The sequence below is a fragment of the Gigantopelta aegis genome, chromosome 10 (assembly GCF_016097555.1).
Source record: "Gigantopelta aegis isolate Gae_Host chromosome 10, Gae_host_genome, whole genome shotgun sequence".
Taxonomy (NCBI): Eukaryota; Metazoa; Mollusca; class Gastropoda; order Neomphalida; family Peltospiridae; genus Gigantopelta; species Gigantopelta aegis.
In genome coordinates this window covers 3,003,606-3,025,688 of record NC_054708.1, presented here as the reverse complement: position 1 = coordinate 3,025,688, position 22,083 = coordinate 3,003,606, and the positions used below count along the sequence as shown (strand labels likewise).

At 36.6% G+C, this 22,083-nt stretch overlaps 1 protein-coding gene across 5 annotated transcripts in view; it reads left to right on the top strand.

Moving 5' to 3' along the window:
* Window positions 1–21,666, top strand: part of LOC121383146 (probable RNA-binding protein 18) — a 28,927-nt gene extending 7,261 nt beyond the window's left edge. For 2 of the 5 annotated variants that reach the window (XM_041512974.1, XM_041512972.1), the window contains 5 exons: window positions 15,329–15,431; window positions 16,018–16,144; window positions 16,794–16,880; window positions 17,371–17,426; window positions 20,256–21,666. In XM_041512974.1, coding sequence (XP_041368908.1) covers window positions 15,329–15,431; window positions 16,018–16,144; window positions 16,794–16,880; window positions 17,371–17,426; window positions 20,256–20,502 — 620 coding nt within the window. In that variant the 3' untranslated portion in view covers window positions 20,503–21,666. Of the gene's footprint in view, window positions 1–1,747; window positions 3,342–15,328; window positions 15,432–16,017; window positions 16,145–16,793; window positions 16,881–17,370; window positions 17,427–20,255 lie in introns of those variants that run through there. The other 3 variants (XM_041512973.1, XM_041512971.1, XM_041512970.1) reach the window with 3 other exon arrangements.
* The last annotated feature ends 417 nt before the right edge of the window (window positions 21,667–22,083 follow it).

Below are 22,083 nucleotides of genomic sequence, written 5' to 3'. Positions count from 1 at the left end.
CTTTAACTCTGCTGTAAAATACATGTTCTTGTCATATTCATCATACAGTAATTTCCAGCTTCAACTTAATATATCGTCAATGTCTCTAACTGTGTTATGCTTCCAACTCCGTTCAGTTTGTTTTCTCATGCACAGTTTGCACAATCAACATCCGATTTGTTGTCGTCTGTTTGTTTTTCATTTGTGAGGTTTTTCTTCACAGTTCTAGAACATTTCTATAACAATAAAGTTGAAACAAATAAGTATTATGTACAAAACTTTACAAACCCCTAAAACCATTAATTTTAATAAGTCGTTTTTGTTTATTCCTTAAAATTACCGATGTCGGGTTCATTTGACTCATAGAAATTGACTTAAATTGGAGGAAGATAAATTAACATTTGGTGCGTGTCACTTGACCTCACATGTGCCAGATCAACATGGCCAAATCATTTAATTTTTACAATTTTTAAGCCCCCTGTTATTATAATTATTAGAATTTGTTTTCAGTTATTATATTCGATCTACAAAAAGTATGCTACATTTGTGTGTCTCTACTGTAGTGAATAGTATTCACAATCCATTCATAACAATTGTAAATAATTTTGAGTGTATAAATTATGTGAATTAAGAATCAATTCTTTGAAAAAGAGAGATATTTTACAAACTATTTACTGGTAAGAATGTAATGCCTATCCATATTGACAAACAAAGAAAGTGTTTGTCAACTGTGCATAGTTAAGAAACATATTTCCGTTCATGTAGTGGCCTTAGAAAATGGAAAATGACGACCCGTACATGTGCAGTACGGTACTTTTTGCAAACACATGCGCCTAAACGCAGTTAGAAACGTTGCAATCTTTCCTGTTTACTGGAGGTTGCTTCACCTTTGTTTACTTGAATAGATTTGTTTTACCTCCACATTGTTGATTTTTTACTGATTGCAATCTAATTTGTTTCACGTATCATAGCTGAAAAATTTAGAATAGTATTTCCGTAAATATCGTATTCGTGTTTTTGTTGTTAGGTGAATACAGTTTGAGACGTCAATGGTACCCACTGTTTAAGTAGGTTAGTGACTGCTTCATATATTCATACATATGATTTATGTATATGGAAAGCAAATAAATATTCGTGTATTTTAATTTAGAATAATTTTAAGAAAAAAAAACCTCTGAAGAAGTTTAGTTATGGAAACTGGAGATACAGCTTTAATATAGCATTTATTATTTAATATTAACATTTCCAAGATCTGTATTTCATTTCAACCTATTTTCGTGCTTATATTCAATTAAGGTTCAAGCATGCTGTTCTGGGCACCCACACCAGCTATCTGGGCTGTGTGTCCAGGACAGTGGGAAAGATCTATAGTTTTAGACAAGTTCTTCATAGCCAAGAGAATTGCCATTTACTAATGAGGGCCTCTAGTGAGATACAGCAGCTAATTCTTGATAGATGAAGATTTCATTTTATGGGATGACTCAGTGGAAGATGTTTAGAGGCAAACAAGCCAAACCTGGTTACAGCGAGTATAAATACAAGTAGACCAGTAGAAATACAAGTAGACACGGTTTCTATGTGTTGAGAATATTATAATATTAGTATCTAGTAGCTTAGTGTGCTTCTGCAGTAGTTATCAAGTTAACAATTTGTTTTTCTTTTAAAATATTTTTATTTGAACAATATATTTAATCAGGATTAAAATTGTTGTAAATTGTGCTGAACAGTAAAAAAAAGAAGAGAAAAGACTTATAATTTGTTTTCAAAGGAGACCTTCAGAATTAAAAAAAAAAATTCTTTTAACAAGCTGTTTGAAGCATGTCTCTAGTTCGTCACGTGCCCATTTCGTGGAATACGCCGTTGTCGTGGTCGAGACAAGGCTGGGACATGGATACGTTTAACCCGGAACGCCAGCTGCGCATGATGGACAGAGAGATGCGAGACATGAACCTTAACTCTGGAAGCCGCGATCTCGACTGGTGGTCGCGCGATTCCAACAATCTGTCGAACATTTCCTACGACCCCCACAATTCTCTGCGTGTGATGGACAGAGAGATGAAGCGGATGTCGGAGGAGATGAACCGGATGTTCTCCCACATGCAGCACATCATGCCGTCCGACTCGAACCCCGACTCGTGGAGACTGCGCGAGAACTATCTTCTAGACAACCCCATCGTCCAGGACGGAAATGGCAGAAAGTTCCGTCTTCAGTTTGATGTGCGACAGTTCAAACCGGAAGAGATTCTCGTCAAGACCGATGGCAAACTGCTTTCCGTTCACGCGAAGCACGAAGAAAAGGGAGATAACAAGTCGAGTTTCCGTGAATACCATCGGCAGTATCTTCTCCCGGACCAGGTGAATCCAGAGTCACTCGTGTCGAAACTGAGTCACGACGGCCTGCTGTCCATCGATGCTCCTCTTCCAGCCCTTGAGGGAAAAATGGAAAAAGCCATTCCCATCCAGCATTCTTAGGAAGACGGAACAACACACGGGACCTAGCATCATAGCATGGCGTTTCACTGCTGGACCAGCATAGTTCATGTAGTCACAGCTATTCAAATTCCGACTGTTCTTGTTATTCGAACATTAATATCAGTGGTATAACTTGTAGTGGAGGTGATTTAGTTTTTCATTAGTAAAACTCTAAGCATAATTTCTATGTTTGCAGAATGTTTGACACCTAATAGGTCATACATTTTAATGCTGGATTGTCGTTATGCATTCGTTCTTTCCATTATATAATTTTAAGAATAAAATGGAAGTAAAAAAATATTACTTTATGAGATGAACAATTAATTAAATCTTTTGTTCTTTTAAAACTGATACCAAAAGGTTTCTTCTTTGTGTATAGGTAACAGTGGTAAATATGGGTGTGGTCCTAGGAACGTATTTCCACCCTACTCTATCCACTTCATTAGACAGCTATGCAGTTGGTTTTTATTTTGTTATTTGTTTGTTTGTTACCACCCTGTAGACAATCTTGTATTTGCCACTGGGTATATCTGTTAAAGTACTTGTATGTTAATATTGATTAATATTAGATACCACAAGCAAGTAAAATGCATTTAGATGTTTTCTGTTTCCAGTTAAACAAACATTATGGTTGATTAAGTAACACTTGTGTGTTTAACATGTGACTCATTCATGTTTCTAATACCTGTTGGTTACATAATTTTATGGTAATGATTTGTGGTAAGATGTTTGCATTTTATACGCATATTCTTGATTTAATTGTTCTACCACTATATGCTGAAAGCATTCTAGCATATTCACTGTATCCAAAATGTTTAAAGAGAAGGCAGACATGGCTTTTACTGAAATTTAGCTTCAAATTTAATATTTAATAAAATAATATCTAGAAATGGCAGCATATGTGTTATTTTTTGGGTGTATGTTTTATATTGCCTGACAAGTAAACATGTAATCATGTTTTACGTGCTTTCTATAAAACATTGTTTTAATTCATTCCTATGTACTTAATCATTTGAAGTATTACCAGTAATATGAGAGGACAGGAGTTAGCTCAGTTGATTGAGTACTCACTTGAGTTCCTTGCGTCGCAGCCTCAGTGGATCCATTCAACTGATTGGGGTTTTTCTCATTGCAACCAGTGCACCACAACTAGTCCAAGGCTTTCCTGTCTGTGGGAAAATGCACATAAAAAATCCCTTGCTGCATTAGGGAAAAATGTAGCAAGTTTCCTCTGATAGCTTCGTGTCAGAATTACCAAATGTTTGAACATGGGCATGGGCCGAGTCTAGCTAGACTTGAGTCCGTTCATAGGCATGGGCAGAGTCTAGCTAGACTTGAGTCCGTTCATAGGCATGGGCAGAGTCTAGCTAGACTTGAGTCCGTTCATAGGCATGGGCAGAGTCTAGCTAGACTTGAGTCCGTTCATAGGCATGGGCAGAGTCTAGCTAGACTTGAGTCCGTTCATAGGCATGGGCAGAGTCTAGCTAGACTTGAGTCCGTTCATAGGCATGGGCAGAGTCTAGCTAGACTTGAGTCCGTTCATAGGCATGGGCAGAGTCTAGCTAGACTTGAGTCCGTTCATAGGCATGGGCAGAGTCTAGCTAGACTTGAGTCCGTTCATAGGCATGGGCAGAGTCTAGCTAGACTTGAGTCCGTTCATAGGCATGGGCAGAGTCTAGCTAGACTTGAGTCCGTTCATAGGCATGGGCAGAGTCTAGCTAGACTTGAGTCCGTTCATAGGCATGGGCAGAGTCTAGCTAGACTTGAGTCCGTTCATAGGACTTAGAGTACCAGTCAAAGGAAAAGCACTCATTGAATTATATTTTTGTTTGTTATTTTGCCATATGCTTGCAACCAGTTACATTATTGGTCTATGATCTAAAGTGTGGAACGCAATACAATGGCATAATTTGGCATCCATGTTCAGCGCTCAGCTGGAATTAAGGTGCATAATGCTATTTTACTTTATTCCTTAGTCTCATTATCATCTCGTGTAAGTTTGAGTACTCGCGTTTAGAGTTTATTCCTTAGTCTCGTTATCATCTCGTGTAAGTTTGAGTACTCGCGTTTAGAGTTTATTCCTTAGTCTCGTTATCATCTCGTGTAAGTTTGAGTACTCAAGTTTCCAGTTTATTCCTTAGTCTCGTTATCATCTCGTGTAAGTTTTGAGTACTCGCGTTTCGAGTTTATTCCTTAGTCTCGTTATCATCTCGTGTAAGTTTGAGTACTCACGTTTCGAGTTTATTCCTTAGTCTCGTTATCATCTCGTGTAAGTTTGAGTACTCACGTTTCGAGTTTGACCCCCGAGTACTCGAGTCCAATATTTTGGACTTGTTGAGGCCCTACTAGTAAGTACAAGAATTGAACATTATGATATGGAAGATGGAATATATGCACTTAAAATTAAAGGAATGCTCTAAAATGAATAACAACATCGAGTTATGTTGCAAACTAATGTAAGCACTGTTCAGCTAATTACTTGATCAAGAGTACTACCACACTACGCTGTTAATACTTGATCTGTTGGATTATAGAGCCAGTTTGTGGATCATATGGACTAGCATACTGGATGGACTGTCGAGCTGATTACTTGATCCATTGGACTTATAATATATATTGGGCTATCAGGTCGATTATATGATCCACTGGACTATCGTAATGGACATATTGCGTAATCCAGTGGACTAACATATTGGACATACATGTATGTGATCCAGTGGACAAACAGAATGGACTGTCAGACCAAGAGGGGAAGAATGGAAAGCGGGAGGGAGGAATGGATGTATCATATGAAATACCCTTTAAATGTCTACCTAAACATTGTGAGATCTTTTAGGAGCTTGAGTGGCATAGTCCGGGTAAAACAACTACCAGGAAGGACTTTAGATCTCACTATACCAGACAGGGCTTTAGATCTCACTATACCAGACAGGGCTTTAAATCTCACTATACCAGACAGGGCTTTAAATCTCACTATACCAGACAGGGCTTTAAATCTCACTATACCAGGCCTTTCCCCAGGATTTTTTTAAGGCGCTTACATATTTAGCATCATTATAACACAAAAATTAAGCCAAAAGAAGTGGGGTAGTGAGTTGAAAACAGTTAAGTGTTTGTCTTCAATCCATCAAATCATGTTAGGGTTGTTTTGGGGGGGGGGGGGGGGACTTTTTTTTCTAAAAACCCCATCAATTCCCCACCCCCAACAACTTCATAATTTGCGTCATGTTGTTGTTGTTGATTTCAGTGTCGTGTTAAATGCTTGTTGTGATTTCTGCTTGTAAAATACCTAAGCTAAGAATGCTGACTTCACAGTATATTCCATTTATAAAAAAAAAACCAAAACGTTAATAAAATAAAATTTTACTTTAAAAAACAAAATCCAGTTAACTTATTAAATGTCATCTCACAGTTTAACAAATATATATCTAGCATTATCTAACAAATATGATTATTGTAAACTAATTCAGTGTACGTTTAACTGCAATTTGTATAAATACTGCATGTACATTTCCCGCGATCGCGATCTCAGTGCGTGCTCTCGACCATAGGTACAAAATTAACAAAGACGAAGGAAATAACGAAACTGCAGTTAGGTATTCATTGATGCAAACAACTATTGTTTTTCTACACATTTACATCAAGATTTACTCCTGTGTAATCGTATTGTTCATGTCCGCAACGATATCTCTTGACACGTGGGTGTCTGCTGACTCTGAAGCGTGACGTATATTATGCTGAGAGCTTTCCTCAGTTCAGCCAACGAACGTTCTTCCTAACATTCGCGAACTACTTGATTGGTGTCCGTCGTGTCCATTTGGTTTAACGTGAAGCGCACAAAACAGTGTAGCGAATGTTTTGTTTCCGCTCGGTCTGGCTGAACTCAGCCCTTGGGATAGCCGACATGTCGTTCGGCCCTGGCATGTGTATTCAAATTGACATGCATTATCGGTTTGTTTTTATTACTTTGGTTCAAAGACTACAAAATTAAAATAGCAAGTTACATATCTTCCAGACATTGAATCACATCACATTGCTGTCATACATGTCGAATGCATGCCGTTAAAATTAATAACCTTGATTATTAAAATTAGCAAACATCATAAGGCATACATGTACGCTGTATTCTGGATAACACCGTTTCTCGTTACCGGTCGCGAGATCGCTATTATGCTAATTGAATATTTGGTATTATTATGTTTGAGGTGTCGAATAGATTATGTAACCCTTTGTTCACATCAGAAAATAGAAAATGGCTCAGCCAAAATTTTAGCCACTTGCAAATTTTATTAGCCATTTGTTTTGGTCGATCCGTGACCGTTCATTTGAGCAAATAACAACGTAGTTACGGTTTCGATATGGTAAATATATACCAGGATTAATGGTGACATGTTTTACTCAAGAATTTCACCTTCAAAGATGTTTATTCAATTAATAGGTATTTTCTTTGATTTGTCTTGATGCATAATTCCAAAGCACACAAACATTATTACAACAAGCAGTTATCTGGCGGATTAGTAGTAGCCGATCACCTGTACCACGTGACCAGCACAAGCCCGCCGACAACTAAAACGGTGCGATCAATGGACCTCAAAGTGAACATCTAAAGAATTGCAGAGATACCAAATGGAAGTGTGATAATGTGTGGTGAATGATGTTACGGATCACAGCTCCATTGTTTTGTATACATGTTACAAATTAAGCTGACACGGTCCTGCAGTTAAGGCGCTTACCAAACATGAAGGCGCTTACTTGGCTGGCTAAGGGAGCATGGGCCGTGTCGGCTTATCGCTCTAGGGAAACCCCTGTATACCAGACAGGACTTTAGATCTCACTATACCAGAAGGGCTTTAGATCTCACTATACCAGACAGGGCTGTAGATCTCACTACACCAGACAGGGCTTTAGATCTCACTACACCAGACAGGGCTGTAGATATCACTACACCAGACAGGGCTGTAGATCTCACTACACCAGACGGCTTTAGATTTCACTATACCAGACGGCTTTAGATCTCACTATACCAGAAGGGCTTTTGATCTCACTACATCAGACAGGGCTGTAGACCTCACTACACCAGACAGGGCTTTTGATCTCACTCTACCAGAAGGGCTTTAGATCTCACTACACCAGACATGGCTTTAGATCTCACTACACCAGATGGGGATTTAGATCTCACTATACCAGACAGGGCTTTAGATCTCACTATACCAGACAGGGCTTTAGATCTCACTACACCAGACAGGGCTTTAGATCTCACTACACCAGACAGGGCTTTAGATCTCACTACACCAGAAGGGCTTTAGATCTCACTATACCAGAAGGGCTTTAGATCTCACTATACCAGACAGGGCTTTAGATCTCACTATACCAGACAGGGCTGTAGATCTCACTACACCAGACAGGGCTTTAGATCTCACTACACCAGACAGGGCTTTAGATCTCACTACACCAGACAGGGCTTTAGATCTCACTACACCAGACAGGGCTTTAGATCTCACTACACCAGAAGGGCTTTAGATCTCACTACACCAGAAGGGCTTTAGATCTCACTATACCAGACAGGGCTTTAGATCTCACTATACCAGACAGGGCTGTAGATCTCACTACACCAGACAGGGCTTTAGATCTCACTACACCAGACAGGGCTTTAGATCTCACTACACCAGACAGGGCTTTAGATCTCACTGAGTGCAGGCAGGTCGTTTTAGTTCAGTACTGTCATTGACAACTGCTTTAGAGTTGTCAATATTCAGAAATGCATTTCAAGTTATTTTAATCAAATTAACATTTCAGTGGTTTTGTGGTGAAATATTTTGAGGTCAGCTTGTTTGTACTTAATTTGGGTGTGATTATTTTGGGTCAGGACAACCTTTATTGGTTGGTCGTCAGGATAGTGGGTAATGTTTTAGACGTGTATTGGTCGTCAGGATAGTGAGTAGTATTTTAGACATGAATTGGTTGTCAGGATAGTGGGTAATGTTTTAGACATGAATTGGTTGTCAGGATAGTGGGTAATATTTTAGACACGAATTGGTCGTCAGGACAGTGGGTAATATTTCAGACATGAATTGGTCGTCAGGATAGTGGGTAATGTTTTAGACATGAATTGGTTGTCAGGATAGCGGGTAGTGTGTCAGACATGAATTGGGTCGTCAGGATAGTGGGTAATGTTTTAGACATGAATTGGTCGTCAGACATGAATTGGGTCGTCAGGATAGTGGGTAATGTTTTAGACATGAATTGGTCGTCAGGATAGTGGGTAATGTTTTAGACATGAATTGGTCGTCAGGATAGTGGGTAGTGTGTCAGACATGAATTGGGTCGTCAGAATAGTGGGTAATGTTTTAGACATGAATTGGTCGTCAGGATAGTGGGTAGTGTGTCAGACATGAATTGGGTCGTCAGGATAGTGGGTAATGTTTTAGACATGAATTGGTCATCAGGATAGTGGGTAATGTTTTAAACATGAATTGGTGGTCAGGATAGTGGGTGATGTTTCATACATGAATTTGTTGTTAGGATGATGGGTAATGTTTTAAACATGAATTAGTATTTGGTATCAAAATCTACATTGGTGTGTCTTATGACTGATTTTGATTCAGCCACAAACTGGCTGACCTTGAAAACAAGATGTCATATTTAAAACAATGCTCTGTTATGACATAAGTAGTATAAACTTTGAGATGCATGTTTATGATACATGTGTGAATGTGTCTCAGTGATGGAGCAGATTTAAGCCCTGTGGGTACTAGGTTCATGTTCCAGTACTGGATCCAACCATGTCAGAGTTAGTGTACGGCTTTACAATATTATACTCAAAGGCAAAAGTTATTGTGACACAAAAGACAAAGAATATTTGATGATAAGTTTTTACTGCCGTGTATGAAACATTATAACATGGAAAGAGAAATGTCCGAAGGTATGGAAACAAGCAATAGTCCATGAAAAGGGCGCACCTGCCATATGCAGATGAGCCACATCACTAGAGGGGGTCCAGAGCGAAGTTCACACAGTCAGTAGCGAGTGTGTTCACCTTGAGTATTGATACAGGCCTGGTACCATTGTCTGATTGAGGCCACTAAAGACTGTGAGGGTTGCTGGCTGGAACCTGTTTCACAGATGCGTGGTTCGGATCCATGTGTCTTGGTGAGGGCTTGTCACGGGTGGTTGGCCACTACGGAGACGTTCCCTGACCTGGTTGTTTTGTTAATATCATTGCCATAAGTGCTATATGGTGTTTCTCTGGACATTGAATTGACGTGCGATGTCATGCTTCGAGGTCCCAGATTCAAGCATCCCTATGATTCGCCATCTGTCATTTTCACTGAGGTGTGGCATGATGAAATTGCACCAAACAGTTCACTTATGGTGTTTTTCTGACTTCTGGACTACTGAAGGCTGCACAGAGTGGCAATGATTTGTGACTGAATGTCTGGCCTTTTATGGTGAACACTGGACAGGATTTTTCCGAATATTCCATGTTTCTTACACAAAGCATGCAATCGCTGCAACAACTGGTTGGTTGCATTTCTTTGAGCTGTTTCATGCACATTTTCTCTGGTTTACATCCATAAATCCATTCACAAATTTATTACTCCAAACAACCCATGTCACAATAACTTTTGCCTTTTAGTATACATCAACCAGTTCTGTATGACTGGTACATGTACATGAAAACAAACGGAAGCAAAACTATTTCTGTTAATTCATCTAAAACATTCAGACAGTAAAGTTTGTAACTCTTCTGAAATCGGGGCAGGATATATCCCAGTAGTAAAGCGCTCACTTAATGCACAGTCAGTCTAGGATCGACCCCCATTGGTGGGCCCATTTTTCATTCCAGCCAATGCACAACTGGTATATCAAAGGCTGTGGTATGTGCTTATAAAATATACCTTGCTGCTAATGGAAAAATATAGCGGGTTTCCTCTAAGACACCATGTCAAAATTACCAAATGTTTGACATCCAATATCCGATGATTCATAAATCAGTGTGCTCTAGTAGTGTTGTTAAACAAAACAAACTTTAACTTTTTGTTTGACCCAATTTTGTTGTCATATGTCAGGTCATATAGAACTTGTTGGTCTAATATGTACGAGCAGTAGGTTGGTGTGCCCATGATAGCATGCTTGAATCTTAATTCTAACATGACTTTGTGACGTGTGACAATTGTTTGACGTACGGCTCATTAAACAGTGTATATTCCTCTCCTTGGGGTTTGTATGACCTGACGTACTGCAGCAAGGTAACATTCTAGTTCCTGTCAGGTATGTACAGTCTCTCGTCTCGTGATATTATAGTTTCATTGTTACCTTTTTTGTTTCTGTCAGGAATTTGCAGTGTCTGGTCTCGTGAGATGATAGTTTTATTGTTTTAGTGTCAGCTTTATTGTTTTGTCAACACCTTGTCAGTGTTAGCCTCACTCTGTGTCTGTAAGGTTAACAGGTGTGCTGGAAGAATACTACTGCACATACTGGCTTGCTCAAATAGTTCAATGTTTTTGTCATCGATTTATATAAAGAGGATTCGTCGCAAGTGTTTTTTAATATGGAAAGTATCATCCAAGTCTATGTTAATCAGTATTTGTTGAGGCTCTTCCGAGACAAATAGTGATTAACTAGACGAGGTTGATATTTTACGTATTAAAAAAACACGAGTAGCGAATTCTATTTATCCTATTACACTTCTAAAATAACACTTTTATTTGATATTTTGTAAATTACAGTACTAAAGTTGCCTCCATTGGTAATATGACGTCATCACAATCAACACAAATTAGTTTGACGTCACAAATTTTAACTAAATCTTATGAAAACTTTACACTTGGGTATACAGGTCTTGTTGGCTTGTAAACAAATGACCCATTCACAGCAACACATTATTACCTAGACCTTAAAAATGTACATATACGTTTAAATTTGCATACCATTATTAACTGAGTTAATACACTACATTATCACATGGGTTTATGACATGGATATCATGGGTCAGTTGTAGGATACACTACATTATCACATGGGTTTATGACATGGATATCATGGGTCAGTTATAGGATAAAAATGTTTTATTAAATGGCTTGTCCTTGGTGTATTGACTAACACATATGAATAAACACATGTTTAAATATGAATAAAAAATTAACAATAATATTAAAACAAAGTTATATACCAGTATATTTCAGAGTTAAAACTATTCCCTTGAAAATTAGAAGCAGTATTTTGTTTTGGCAATCTCTGTAAGATCTGACCTGTGATGCAGTGATGGGAACTTAGGGCTCACCCTGGATCAAAAATACCTGTAGCCAAAATATTAGCCAAATGGAATTTTTATTAGCCATATTGAAAATGTTTTAGCCAAATTTGTTTTACGCAGTACTGTATAGAGTATTTATATATGAATATGAAAATGTATCTTTTTCAGCTAATTGTGTACAAACTGGAATAAATAGGAATAACAAAACCTCAATGGGGGTAGGGGCAGTTAATATATTACTTAGATTTTTCAGCGGGGGTGGGGTTGGAATGGGGTTATGCAATATCTTCAGAGTTTAAAGCTAGTACCCATACACCCACCCCCACTTCTAAGGCCTATGACATTAAATTAACAAACATACAGAAATATGGGGGTTGGTGGATGTTTATGGAGGGTGTTGTTTTTTCTTTCTTCCTTTTTTCCCAAATAAAATTTTGTGAGCTTTTTTTTTCTTTTTCTTTTTTTTATAGAGCTCATTATTTCTTTAAATAGCAATCTTTATGTTAGTTTGAATTTCTTTTTTTTTTCTTTTTTTTTTAAAGTGACATAATTTGTGCCATTTTGTTGCTGTTGATTTCAGCGTCGTGTTAAATGCTTGTTGCGATTTATGCTTACAAAATACCTTGGCTAAAAAAAACCCAACCTTTAATCAAATTAAAATTTACGATCTTTTTAAAATCCAGCTAACTTATTAAATGTCACCTCACAGTCTTACAAATTTATATCTAAAATTATCTAACAAATATGATTATTGTAAACTAATTTTATTCAGTGTACATTTAACTGGGTTTAACGTGAAGCGCACAAACCATTCTAGCGAATGTTTTGTTTTCGTTCGGTCTGGCTGAACTCAGCCCTTGAGACGGCCTACATGTCTTTCGTTCGGCCCTGAACTGGCATGTGTATTCAAATTGACACGCATTGTCGGTCTGTTTTTATTACTTTGGTTCAAAGATTTTACAAAGTAAAAATATCAAGTTACAGATCTTCCAGACATTGCTGTCATACATGTTGAATGCATGCCGTTAAAATTAATAACCGTGATTATTAAAATAAGCAAACATTATAAGGCCTACGCTGTATTCTGCATGACACCGTTTCTTGTTACCGGTTGCGAGATGGCTATTACGCTAATTGAATATTTGGTAGTATTATTATGTTTGAGATGTCGGACAGATTATGTAACCGTTTGTTAACCAAAATTTTAGCCACTTGCAAATTTTATTAGCCATTTTGTGTAAAAATTAGCCAGTGGCTAATTTGGCTACCAACAGCATAAGCCCTGGGAACTCGTTTTGATAACACTGTTGTGATTGCCAGTAAAACTACATGTAGGTTTTGGGGGTTGTTATCCCACTGCCCCCTTTCTTTTCTCTCCTGTGAATTCCATCCTCTTTCTTGCCATTTTAACAGCTGATCCTATCTTTCAACTTCTTTCGCTGTCCAACTCCACAGCCCAATCCTTGTCTCTCCAACAGCAACATGTGCTTGTCTCTTGTGGCTATCCTTACACACACCTGCTTTAGCTGTGGGCTTAGTCTGACCACTTCAGAGTGTTCAGTAGTTACTTCTGGCATTGTTAAGAGGCACTTGTAACCACCTACTATACGGGGTGGGACGTAGCCCAGTGTTAAAGCGTTCGATTGATGCGCGGTCGATCTAGGATCGATCCCCGTTAGTGGACCCTTTGGGTTATTTCTCATTCCAGCCAGTACTCCACAACTGGTGTAACAAATAATAGTATGATAATAATAATAATAATAATAAATTCTTTATTTAGTGAGGGTAACACAGTGAGCAAAAGCTAATCTTCCTTGAGGCCCCCAGGTACAAACGATACAGAATTACAATACATACATTTATAAACAAATAGAAAATACATATATGACAATAAACAGATATATGTACAAATGGTATTATTTTTGAAAATATTTCTTGTGTCTGTATTTAAAAACAGCAGTATTTGGCGATGATCAGATAGCTTTAGGTAATTGGAATTCCAAAGTACTGGTCCAGAGTAACTGAAAGCATGTTTAAATAAAGACATTTTAGGTTTTGGAATTAATAGATTTCTATGCTCTACATTTCGAAGGTTGTAGGGATTGTTTTCTCCAACATATATTAATAAGTATGACAGATAGTTTGGGCCTTCATTGCATAGGCATTTATAAATTTGTAAACATTTGTGATAGTGGATTCTTATTTCCATTGTCATCCATTTTAACTATTTAAATAGTGGGGCAGATGGAGTAATAGGATCTACATCTAATATCATCCTTGCAGCTCTCATTTGCAGTTTTAATAAACGTTCTAATCCATCCTCATTACAGTTTCCCCAAATTACACAGCAGTAATCAATGAATGGTAAAATATACCCATTGTAGAAAAGTTTTCTTGCATCTAAATTTTAATACGTAATAATTTTCAATAAAAAATACAGTTGTTTAGAGATCAAGGAACACGCGTTTAGCCTGATTTGTCCATTTTAAATTATTATCAACTTTGATTCCTAAAAGGTTTTTACAATCAGTGTGTTGCAGACGTTCTGAATATAAGATAAATATTATTTTGGATTGTAACTTTTTGTCTTGTTCCTATAGTCATATATTTGGTCTTTTTTGTGTTTATGAACATTTTATTATAGGAACACCATTTTTCTACACTATTCAGATCTTGCTGTAGTTTATCTTGAATTTGAGTAACAGTTTCCCAGACATCAACATTGTTGAAACATCTGCATACATACTGGTGTTACAATGTTCAATGTATAGTGGAAGATCATTTATGTACAGTATAAAGAGAAGAGGTCCTAGTATTGAACCCTGTGGAACACCATAAATAATGGACTTACGTTTTGATGTTGCCATTCCTATAGTGACTTGCTGTGTTCTGTTATTTAAATAAGATTGGAACAAGTTAAGAGAATTCCCTTTGCAGCCATAAATGTTTAACTTTTGCATCAGAATTGAATGGTCCACAACATCAAAAGCTTTTTTAAAATCAAGAAATATGATTCCATTTAGATTTTCTTCATTCAAAGGCTGTGGTATGTAATATCCTGTCTGTGGGATGGTGCATATAAAAGATCCATTGCTGCTAATCGAAAAAAGAGTAGCTCATGAAGTGGGACAGCAGGTTTCCTCTGTCAATATCTGTGTGGTCCTTAACCATATGTCTGACGCCATATAACCGTAAATAAAATTCATCGAGTGCATTGTTAAATAAAACATTTCCTTCCTTCCACCTACTATACTCCCCTACTACCGGCAGTTGTTAGCAAATGCCATGGGTCAGTTGATGGGTAGGCCTATATGATCAGGGCCTCGTTCCACAAAGTGATCTTAGCCCTAAGATCACCTTAAGTGCATAAGGTAGCTATGCACCTAAGGTGATCTTAGCCCTAAGATCGCTTCGTGGAAAGGGGCCGAGATCCATTGCATATATGGCCACTGTATGGTGCTCAGCTTACAGGTCAGTGCCCAGTTTTCATTGCTATATGAATATTATATTGTTGTTGAGTGTAATGTACGTTTTATTGCACTGGCATACGCTGATACCTGCACATTGTTTTGACATAGCTATAGTGTGTTTTACTGTGACGGCCATGTTTTGTTTTCACAGTGCAGGAGCCTGGCTGCTCCATTCCCGTGCCTGTGTCACAGGAACTGGGTGACGAGTCGGACTATCGCTTGTGGATTGGTAACCTTGACTCACGGATCACAGAGTGAGTCGCTCAATATACGTCCTAACAACATTCTTACAGGCTCGTCCATACACAGTATTTCTGTCAGTTCAGAAAGATTTCTAAACGGTTTACTTCAAAATAAGATGAACAAGTAGACTGAAAAATAAATAAAGTAGTGTACACGTTTATGTGTTAGTTGTCCATTTTGATGTAGGAAATCAGTGTTGTTCCTAAACGTACGAGGTGGGTGGGGGATGGGGTTGGGGGGAGGGTTTAGTCAGCTGCGCCTCCCTCAGGGTTGGAGCAACTTTTCACACTTATAATTGTAATCCATACAGATATGTAGTGATTAATGTTGAACCCTCTGTAGGTGTTTGGTAGTAATACAGATATGAATATTTCAATAAATAATTCCAGATTTGGGTATTTTCATTTAATGCAAGCAAAAATAAGCTTGTCCACATCCCCACCCAAAATGGGAGCATGTATGCCCATGAGTATGTTTACATTATATAATTCATTCTTTTATTAAAGGTGGTTCTGCAGTGGTTGGGGGATGAGTGGGTTTATTTGTGAACGTCTTTAGCTAATGTATTTAATTAATGAACTAATATTTAAATAACAGGTTCACTCTCTTGAAGTTAGTTCAGAAGTTTGGTGACTTGAAGAAGTTTGACTTTCTCTACCACAAGGAAGGACCTGATGTTGGCAAACCGAGGGGTTATTGTTTTGTCAGTTTCAACAAAAAACAGGTAAATCCAGTGACACTGACAGGTAACGTGTAAAGAACAAAAAGGTTCCTATAGGTTAAAGATAAAGAACAGAAACGTTTCTATATGTTAAACATAAAGAACAAAAAGGTTCCTATAGGTTAAAGATAAAGAACAGAAACGTTTCTATATGTTAAACATAAAGAACAAAAAGGTTCCTATAGGTTAAAGATAAAGAACAGAAACGTTTCTATATGTTAAACATAAAGAACAAAAAGGTTAAAGATAAAAAACAGAGAGTTCCTATATTTTAAGGATAAAGAACAGAGAGTGTATATGTTAAGAATAAAGAACAGAGAGTTCCTATATGTTAAGGATAAAGAACAGAGAGTGCCTATGTGTTAAGGATAAAGAACAGACAGTTTCTATATGTTAAGGATAAAGAACAGAAAGTTCCTATAGGCTCAAGATTTTCTTAATTGAGAATAACTGGCTGCTTAATTGGTAGAAGTAGCCCATGTGGCAGCAGTAGGTTTCCTCTCTCTCGACCAAATATTGAAATAACTCATGTTAAACAGCCATAGTTTAAAAATTAATAAAATGTGCCAACGTTTTGCTAAACAAATATTCCTTTCTTTTCGTGTTAAGTTTTTGTTGTTGATTAATCAGTATGTGTTTATTGCACATCTAGGTTGCAGAGAGAGCCATCAAAGGACTGGATGGAAAGTTAGCACTGTCCCAGAGACTGGTTGTCCGCTGGGCTCGCGCACAGAAACCGGTATGTGATCATAAATTTATTGTTGTCATCATGTATCCAGATTTAAATGATTGTTGAATGAGATGTGCAGATACATTAATGGAAATCTTGTGGTCAGATGACTTGTAAGTTAGGAGCCTAGAAGAAGTAATGTGCTGAGTTCATTCAGCATTGCTAGATTGACCAATTTAACAAAAATAGAGGGAATGATATCCCATTTCAAATATTGGAAAATTTCATAAGATTACAATAAAAAATTTTTTTATTTTTTTACCATTTTTAAAGTTTCTGATTAATGTCCAGGTTTTTTACCATGTACATTACATTGTCAGTTGAATTCATCAAATGATTCACTTAAGCTGTATGACCATAAAAAATAATAAAAACATAAATTTCAATTTTTGTTTTAAAAAGAGTAGTAAAAAAAATATGTATAATAGCATATTAATTTTTATTTACACCCCTCCCCCTAAAGATTTATATTTAAAATGTTTGAATTCTATTTGTATAGGAACTAGCTTTTTGCAAGAGTACATCTGTAACAAATGAGGCATGTAGTAACTTAAGGTAAGTTTGTTATACCGGATTTACAAACTAGATATACTGGCATTAAGTTGAGTAACATCAGTAATATTTAGATTTGTCAGCATCATCAACATCAAATCAGTGACAACCAAATAGTCTTCTGTGAATGTATGTTTTAAACATTCACAGTATATACTTATCAATTATTGACCATCATTGAGTGCAGTATCAGGTTTTACGGACTGAAGAAATTGATATTGATCTCAGCCATTGGCCTTGGTCAATATCAGTTTTTTTCAGTCCATAAAACCTGATATTGCCCGAAATAAGGTCAGTAATTATTTTATTACATAATAAAATCCATAAACTCCTACATTACTGCGTTATTTATCAGAATCGAAATATGCTAATTCTTATAATTTCCAGCACTGAGTTCAAACTGATGAGATTTAATAACGTCACATAATCCTATGTCGTCGTATGACAAGCAGAGGAATGTGAAAATAAACAGTTGAAATATTAAAAAGAAAAAAATTAAGTTAGAGATAATATGACAAGCAAGAGTGTCAAAATCATATTAATAACAAAATAAAAAACAAAATACAATAAATCTGAACATACATTTAAACTGAACAGTTACCGATTACCTCCAAATGCATTTTAATGTATCATGTACATTTCTAAATCTGCGAGATATTCCTTACACAATTTGACGATTACTGGCCTTGTCTTTGTCATATTTGCGGAATTAAATCAGTATGAATAAAGATGTTATATTTTATTGAAGCACAGCAAAGCCTTTTGTCACAAGTTTGTGGTTGTTTATATTACAATAGAATTAGCAGTTGACGTTGCATTACGTTACCTATTCATTAATTGGATAGAATTTTGTCTCATCTTTTTTTCATTGGTTAAATCTTCCAGGGCAATATCACTTTTGATCGGACTAGTGGGATCATCTCAGGGCAATATTATTATGTTATTAAATGGGTCTTTTCATATTGGCCTTGTTATATGTCCAAGGACAGCTGTATTGGCCCGAGGCAGGCTGTATTGGCCTGAGGCAACTGTCCGAGGACCTATAACAAGGACAATGTGAAAACACCCATTTAATGACATATTTATTAATCACCTTTTACTGGAATGATAAAAATGACATTTTTCACTGGTTAACAATGCTTGAAGTAGTATAGATGTAAGAAATGAAACAAAACAAACTTTGGAACAGAGATCATTTATAGGATGTTTACCACATCTTTGGTACCCTAAAAAGTTTCTTCTATCATCTGTTCACTGGAATTTACTGAAAGATGTGTGCCACAAAAAAAGCTAAAACTAAATCAATAAACAAACAAAACATAATAATAATATTTAAAAAAAAAAAAAATATATATATATATATTTTTTATATATATTTTTTTTTAAGATATGAAAATATATTCATATTGAATAAATTAACTATAAACATGTGTTAGTTAAACGTACGTAAGTAAAATCTGGCTAGCAGAGTATCAAGCTCATCAGTTGGTGGGAAGTTTTCCGTGTTTCTCAACTACTTGCTTTTCAACCAGTCAGTGAAACTTTTCACATCAGACTTAGTCTTGTAGATCGTGTTTTTGTTTGCAGTATCTTCTAAAAACTTGTCTGTAACGTCATGAAATCGCGATACGCCTGCTTGACACAAGCCGCTATCTTCGGTATCATTTTCTGAATTGTTGATGGCCATTCCCAGAAATTTCAATTCCGTCGTCTGGGTTATCCCCAAATTCCGATAACATTTCGCATCGTAGTATATTGTTAGCCAAAACATCTAACATTTGTTCTCCTGATCTCACTGTTTTTGACGATATATACGGGAAGGGATTCTACTTTCGTTCTGCTTTTGCGTAACAAATTTCACTCAGTATGTTGAATAAACTTGGTGTTGTCGTCTGCCATTTCTTTACGTAAGGGAGGCAACTTTCATTTTATGACAACAGTTGTATACGATAATACGTCCAATTCGGTTATAATTGTTAAATGTACTTCATCAGAATTCGTAATTTACAATACATTCGCTTCGGAAATAAATTAAAATATATTATTTACAAAAACAGTTTATATCATAACAAGTAAACTTACCTTTATTAGAAAATCTCACAACAAAGCGGTATAATCTTCCTGAGGTAACGTGTGCTAGAAAAATTATACCGGAAGTAAAAGCCTTGTATAGCCCATGCGCTTATATGTAATTCTCCATTTGCGGCCCTCTTCTGGTGGTATAGGCCCGCTAAGATGCATATGACGTAGGCCGTTTGCTACCTATTACTGGTAAGTGATTAATAACACTATTTATGGAAGGTCATCTGACTGGCTTTTGACCAATAAGAATTGAGATATATTTTCGTTATGTAATAATTTTATATATCGGTCAAGTATAGTAAAAGTAAATGAATAAATAAATGAATATGTAGAGTTCATCTATGAGGCAGGACTGTGAGTGATTCTTTTAAAGTGTGGTCAGTTAAATCAAATCAAAATTAGTCAGCATGAATGGGTGTGTTTACTCAGCTTTTTTATGCTTAAACATTGAAAGTATGTTGTTTACAGATATGAGGAACATTAATTTTATACCACTAACAATTGATGTCAAAAATGTATTTGATCTTCATAAAAATATTAGTGATATTGTCAATCATTGTTTTTTTAGGATTTTTTTGTATAATCATCACAAACAGCTATTTTAGTAGTGTAATATAATACCCCCCCCCCCCCCCCCCATCCATATAACAATTTTCAAGCCAGTCATCACTCTACTGAAATATCCATTAGAATTTTATTTATTCATGTATCAATGTTAAATATTGTTCCTGGTTTTTTTTTTTTTTACAGCAGTGAAGCTAAAATCAAAATCATTGAGGCAAGACTGAAAATGATGGAAAATAAAAAAGAAGAATTTGAGATTTCCACCAAGCCAACAGCACCGCCGGGAAGCAGCAAACTGAGCATGGCAAATGTGGAAGTTGTAAGAAAGCAAAGAACGTTAACTCTGAAAAACAGTCAGTCAACTCTGAGAAACAGTCATCTGGGTAGAAGACCACAGAACAGTGAGCCGTACAGAAACAAGAGGAGGAAATGACTTAAAACAAACAAAAGATCTGTGAGAAGAAAAAACCCAAATTACAGAAAATCCAAGATTTCAGTAAATCTTTGTATATCCAAAACTTATTACAATTTATTAGAAGCAGGTTGTCCCAAAATTTGGGTCAGTTTTTAAGTTCTCATAATTGCTGGTTAAATCTGTGCAGATGTTGTGTTTGAAGCATCGTTTTGTTTAAAGTATTACTGTTTCAAAGATGACTTTTTACAGTAAATGTAGGAAGGAGCCGACATCTCTGGATGTGAAGAAATCACATCTTCATAGGCTTTATGTCCGATACGATGGTGCCTTGAGTACATGTGTATGAATTACATTACAGGTCTATAAATTACTTGGCTCTGGATGCCTTTCAAGTGTACGTGGATGAGCGTGTCGTGGATGAGTGCGTCGTTGGAGCTGTCCTGACATCCAGTGTCAGAATGTAGGACCAGAACGTGCTTTTTAAAAGTTCACGTTATGCCCAAATATAATTTGAGTGAATTATTGCAAACTGGATTGCAGGTACCTGGTCTTACCATTGATAACTCCAATTATTACCCCCAGCAGACACTCATAATGGGGAAAATATTTTTCATATTTTCTGTGAGAAATATTCTGTATTGGTGTAACAAACGATACTATTGGATCATTTGACACTTACAAACCAATGGCCTTGTCGATATAATTTTCATATTTCACTCGGGACATAAATTTAATTTAACTTTAACTGGTAACTCAAAGCTAGGATCTGGGTTCTCCAGTGACCATGCAAGTTTTGTGCACAATTTTTTTTTTTTAAACTGGCATAAAATCACCTAAAAATTGTTAGCATTTAAGTAATAATTGTGTTATTGAAATCAACCAGTCCTTAATTGGGCAACTTGAGCATTTAGTTGTTTTGTTTTCAAAAACAAATTAAAAGCGAGTTAACCAGAGATAAAAAAAAATATGACAATGGGATAAACAAATCCAGAAAACTTTGATGTGCTTTGAAGAGTAATGTTACATCAAATAGAGACAGGAAGGTTTCAGATGGCATTATAATCCCATGGCAGTTTTCTGGTTGGCAGACACGTGAACAAAGTACAGGAGTAATACATGTCAACTTTATGCATTTCAAGCATAGCTGGTTTATTCCATGTTAATAAATTGTTTTTAATTTTATTATATTGGTTTGGTTTTTGATGTTCAAGCTGAATGCTACTTTTTGCTGTACACAGGATAGCACAAACCATGGCCATTGTTGAACCAGTTATGGATCACTGGTCGGTGCAAGTGGTTTACACCTACCCAATGAGCCTTGCGGAGCACTCGGGGTTTGGAGTCGGTATCTGGATTAAAATCCCATACCTCGACTGGGATCCGAACCCAGTACCTAACAGCCTGTAGACCGATGGCCTACCATGACGCCACGGAGGCCGGTTTGTATTCAGGAATGCCCAAGCTCATCAATGAGTGAATTTTTCTACCAGCATAATTCTTTTTGTGAAATCATTCATGTATTGTTTTCATCTTTTCTCTGTTGGGTATCTGGAGTATGTTAAAAGTTTGTTTTGTTTAACGACACCACTAGATCACATT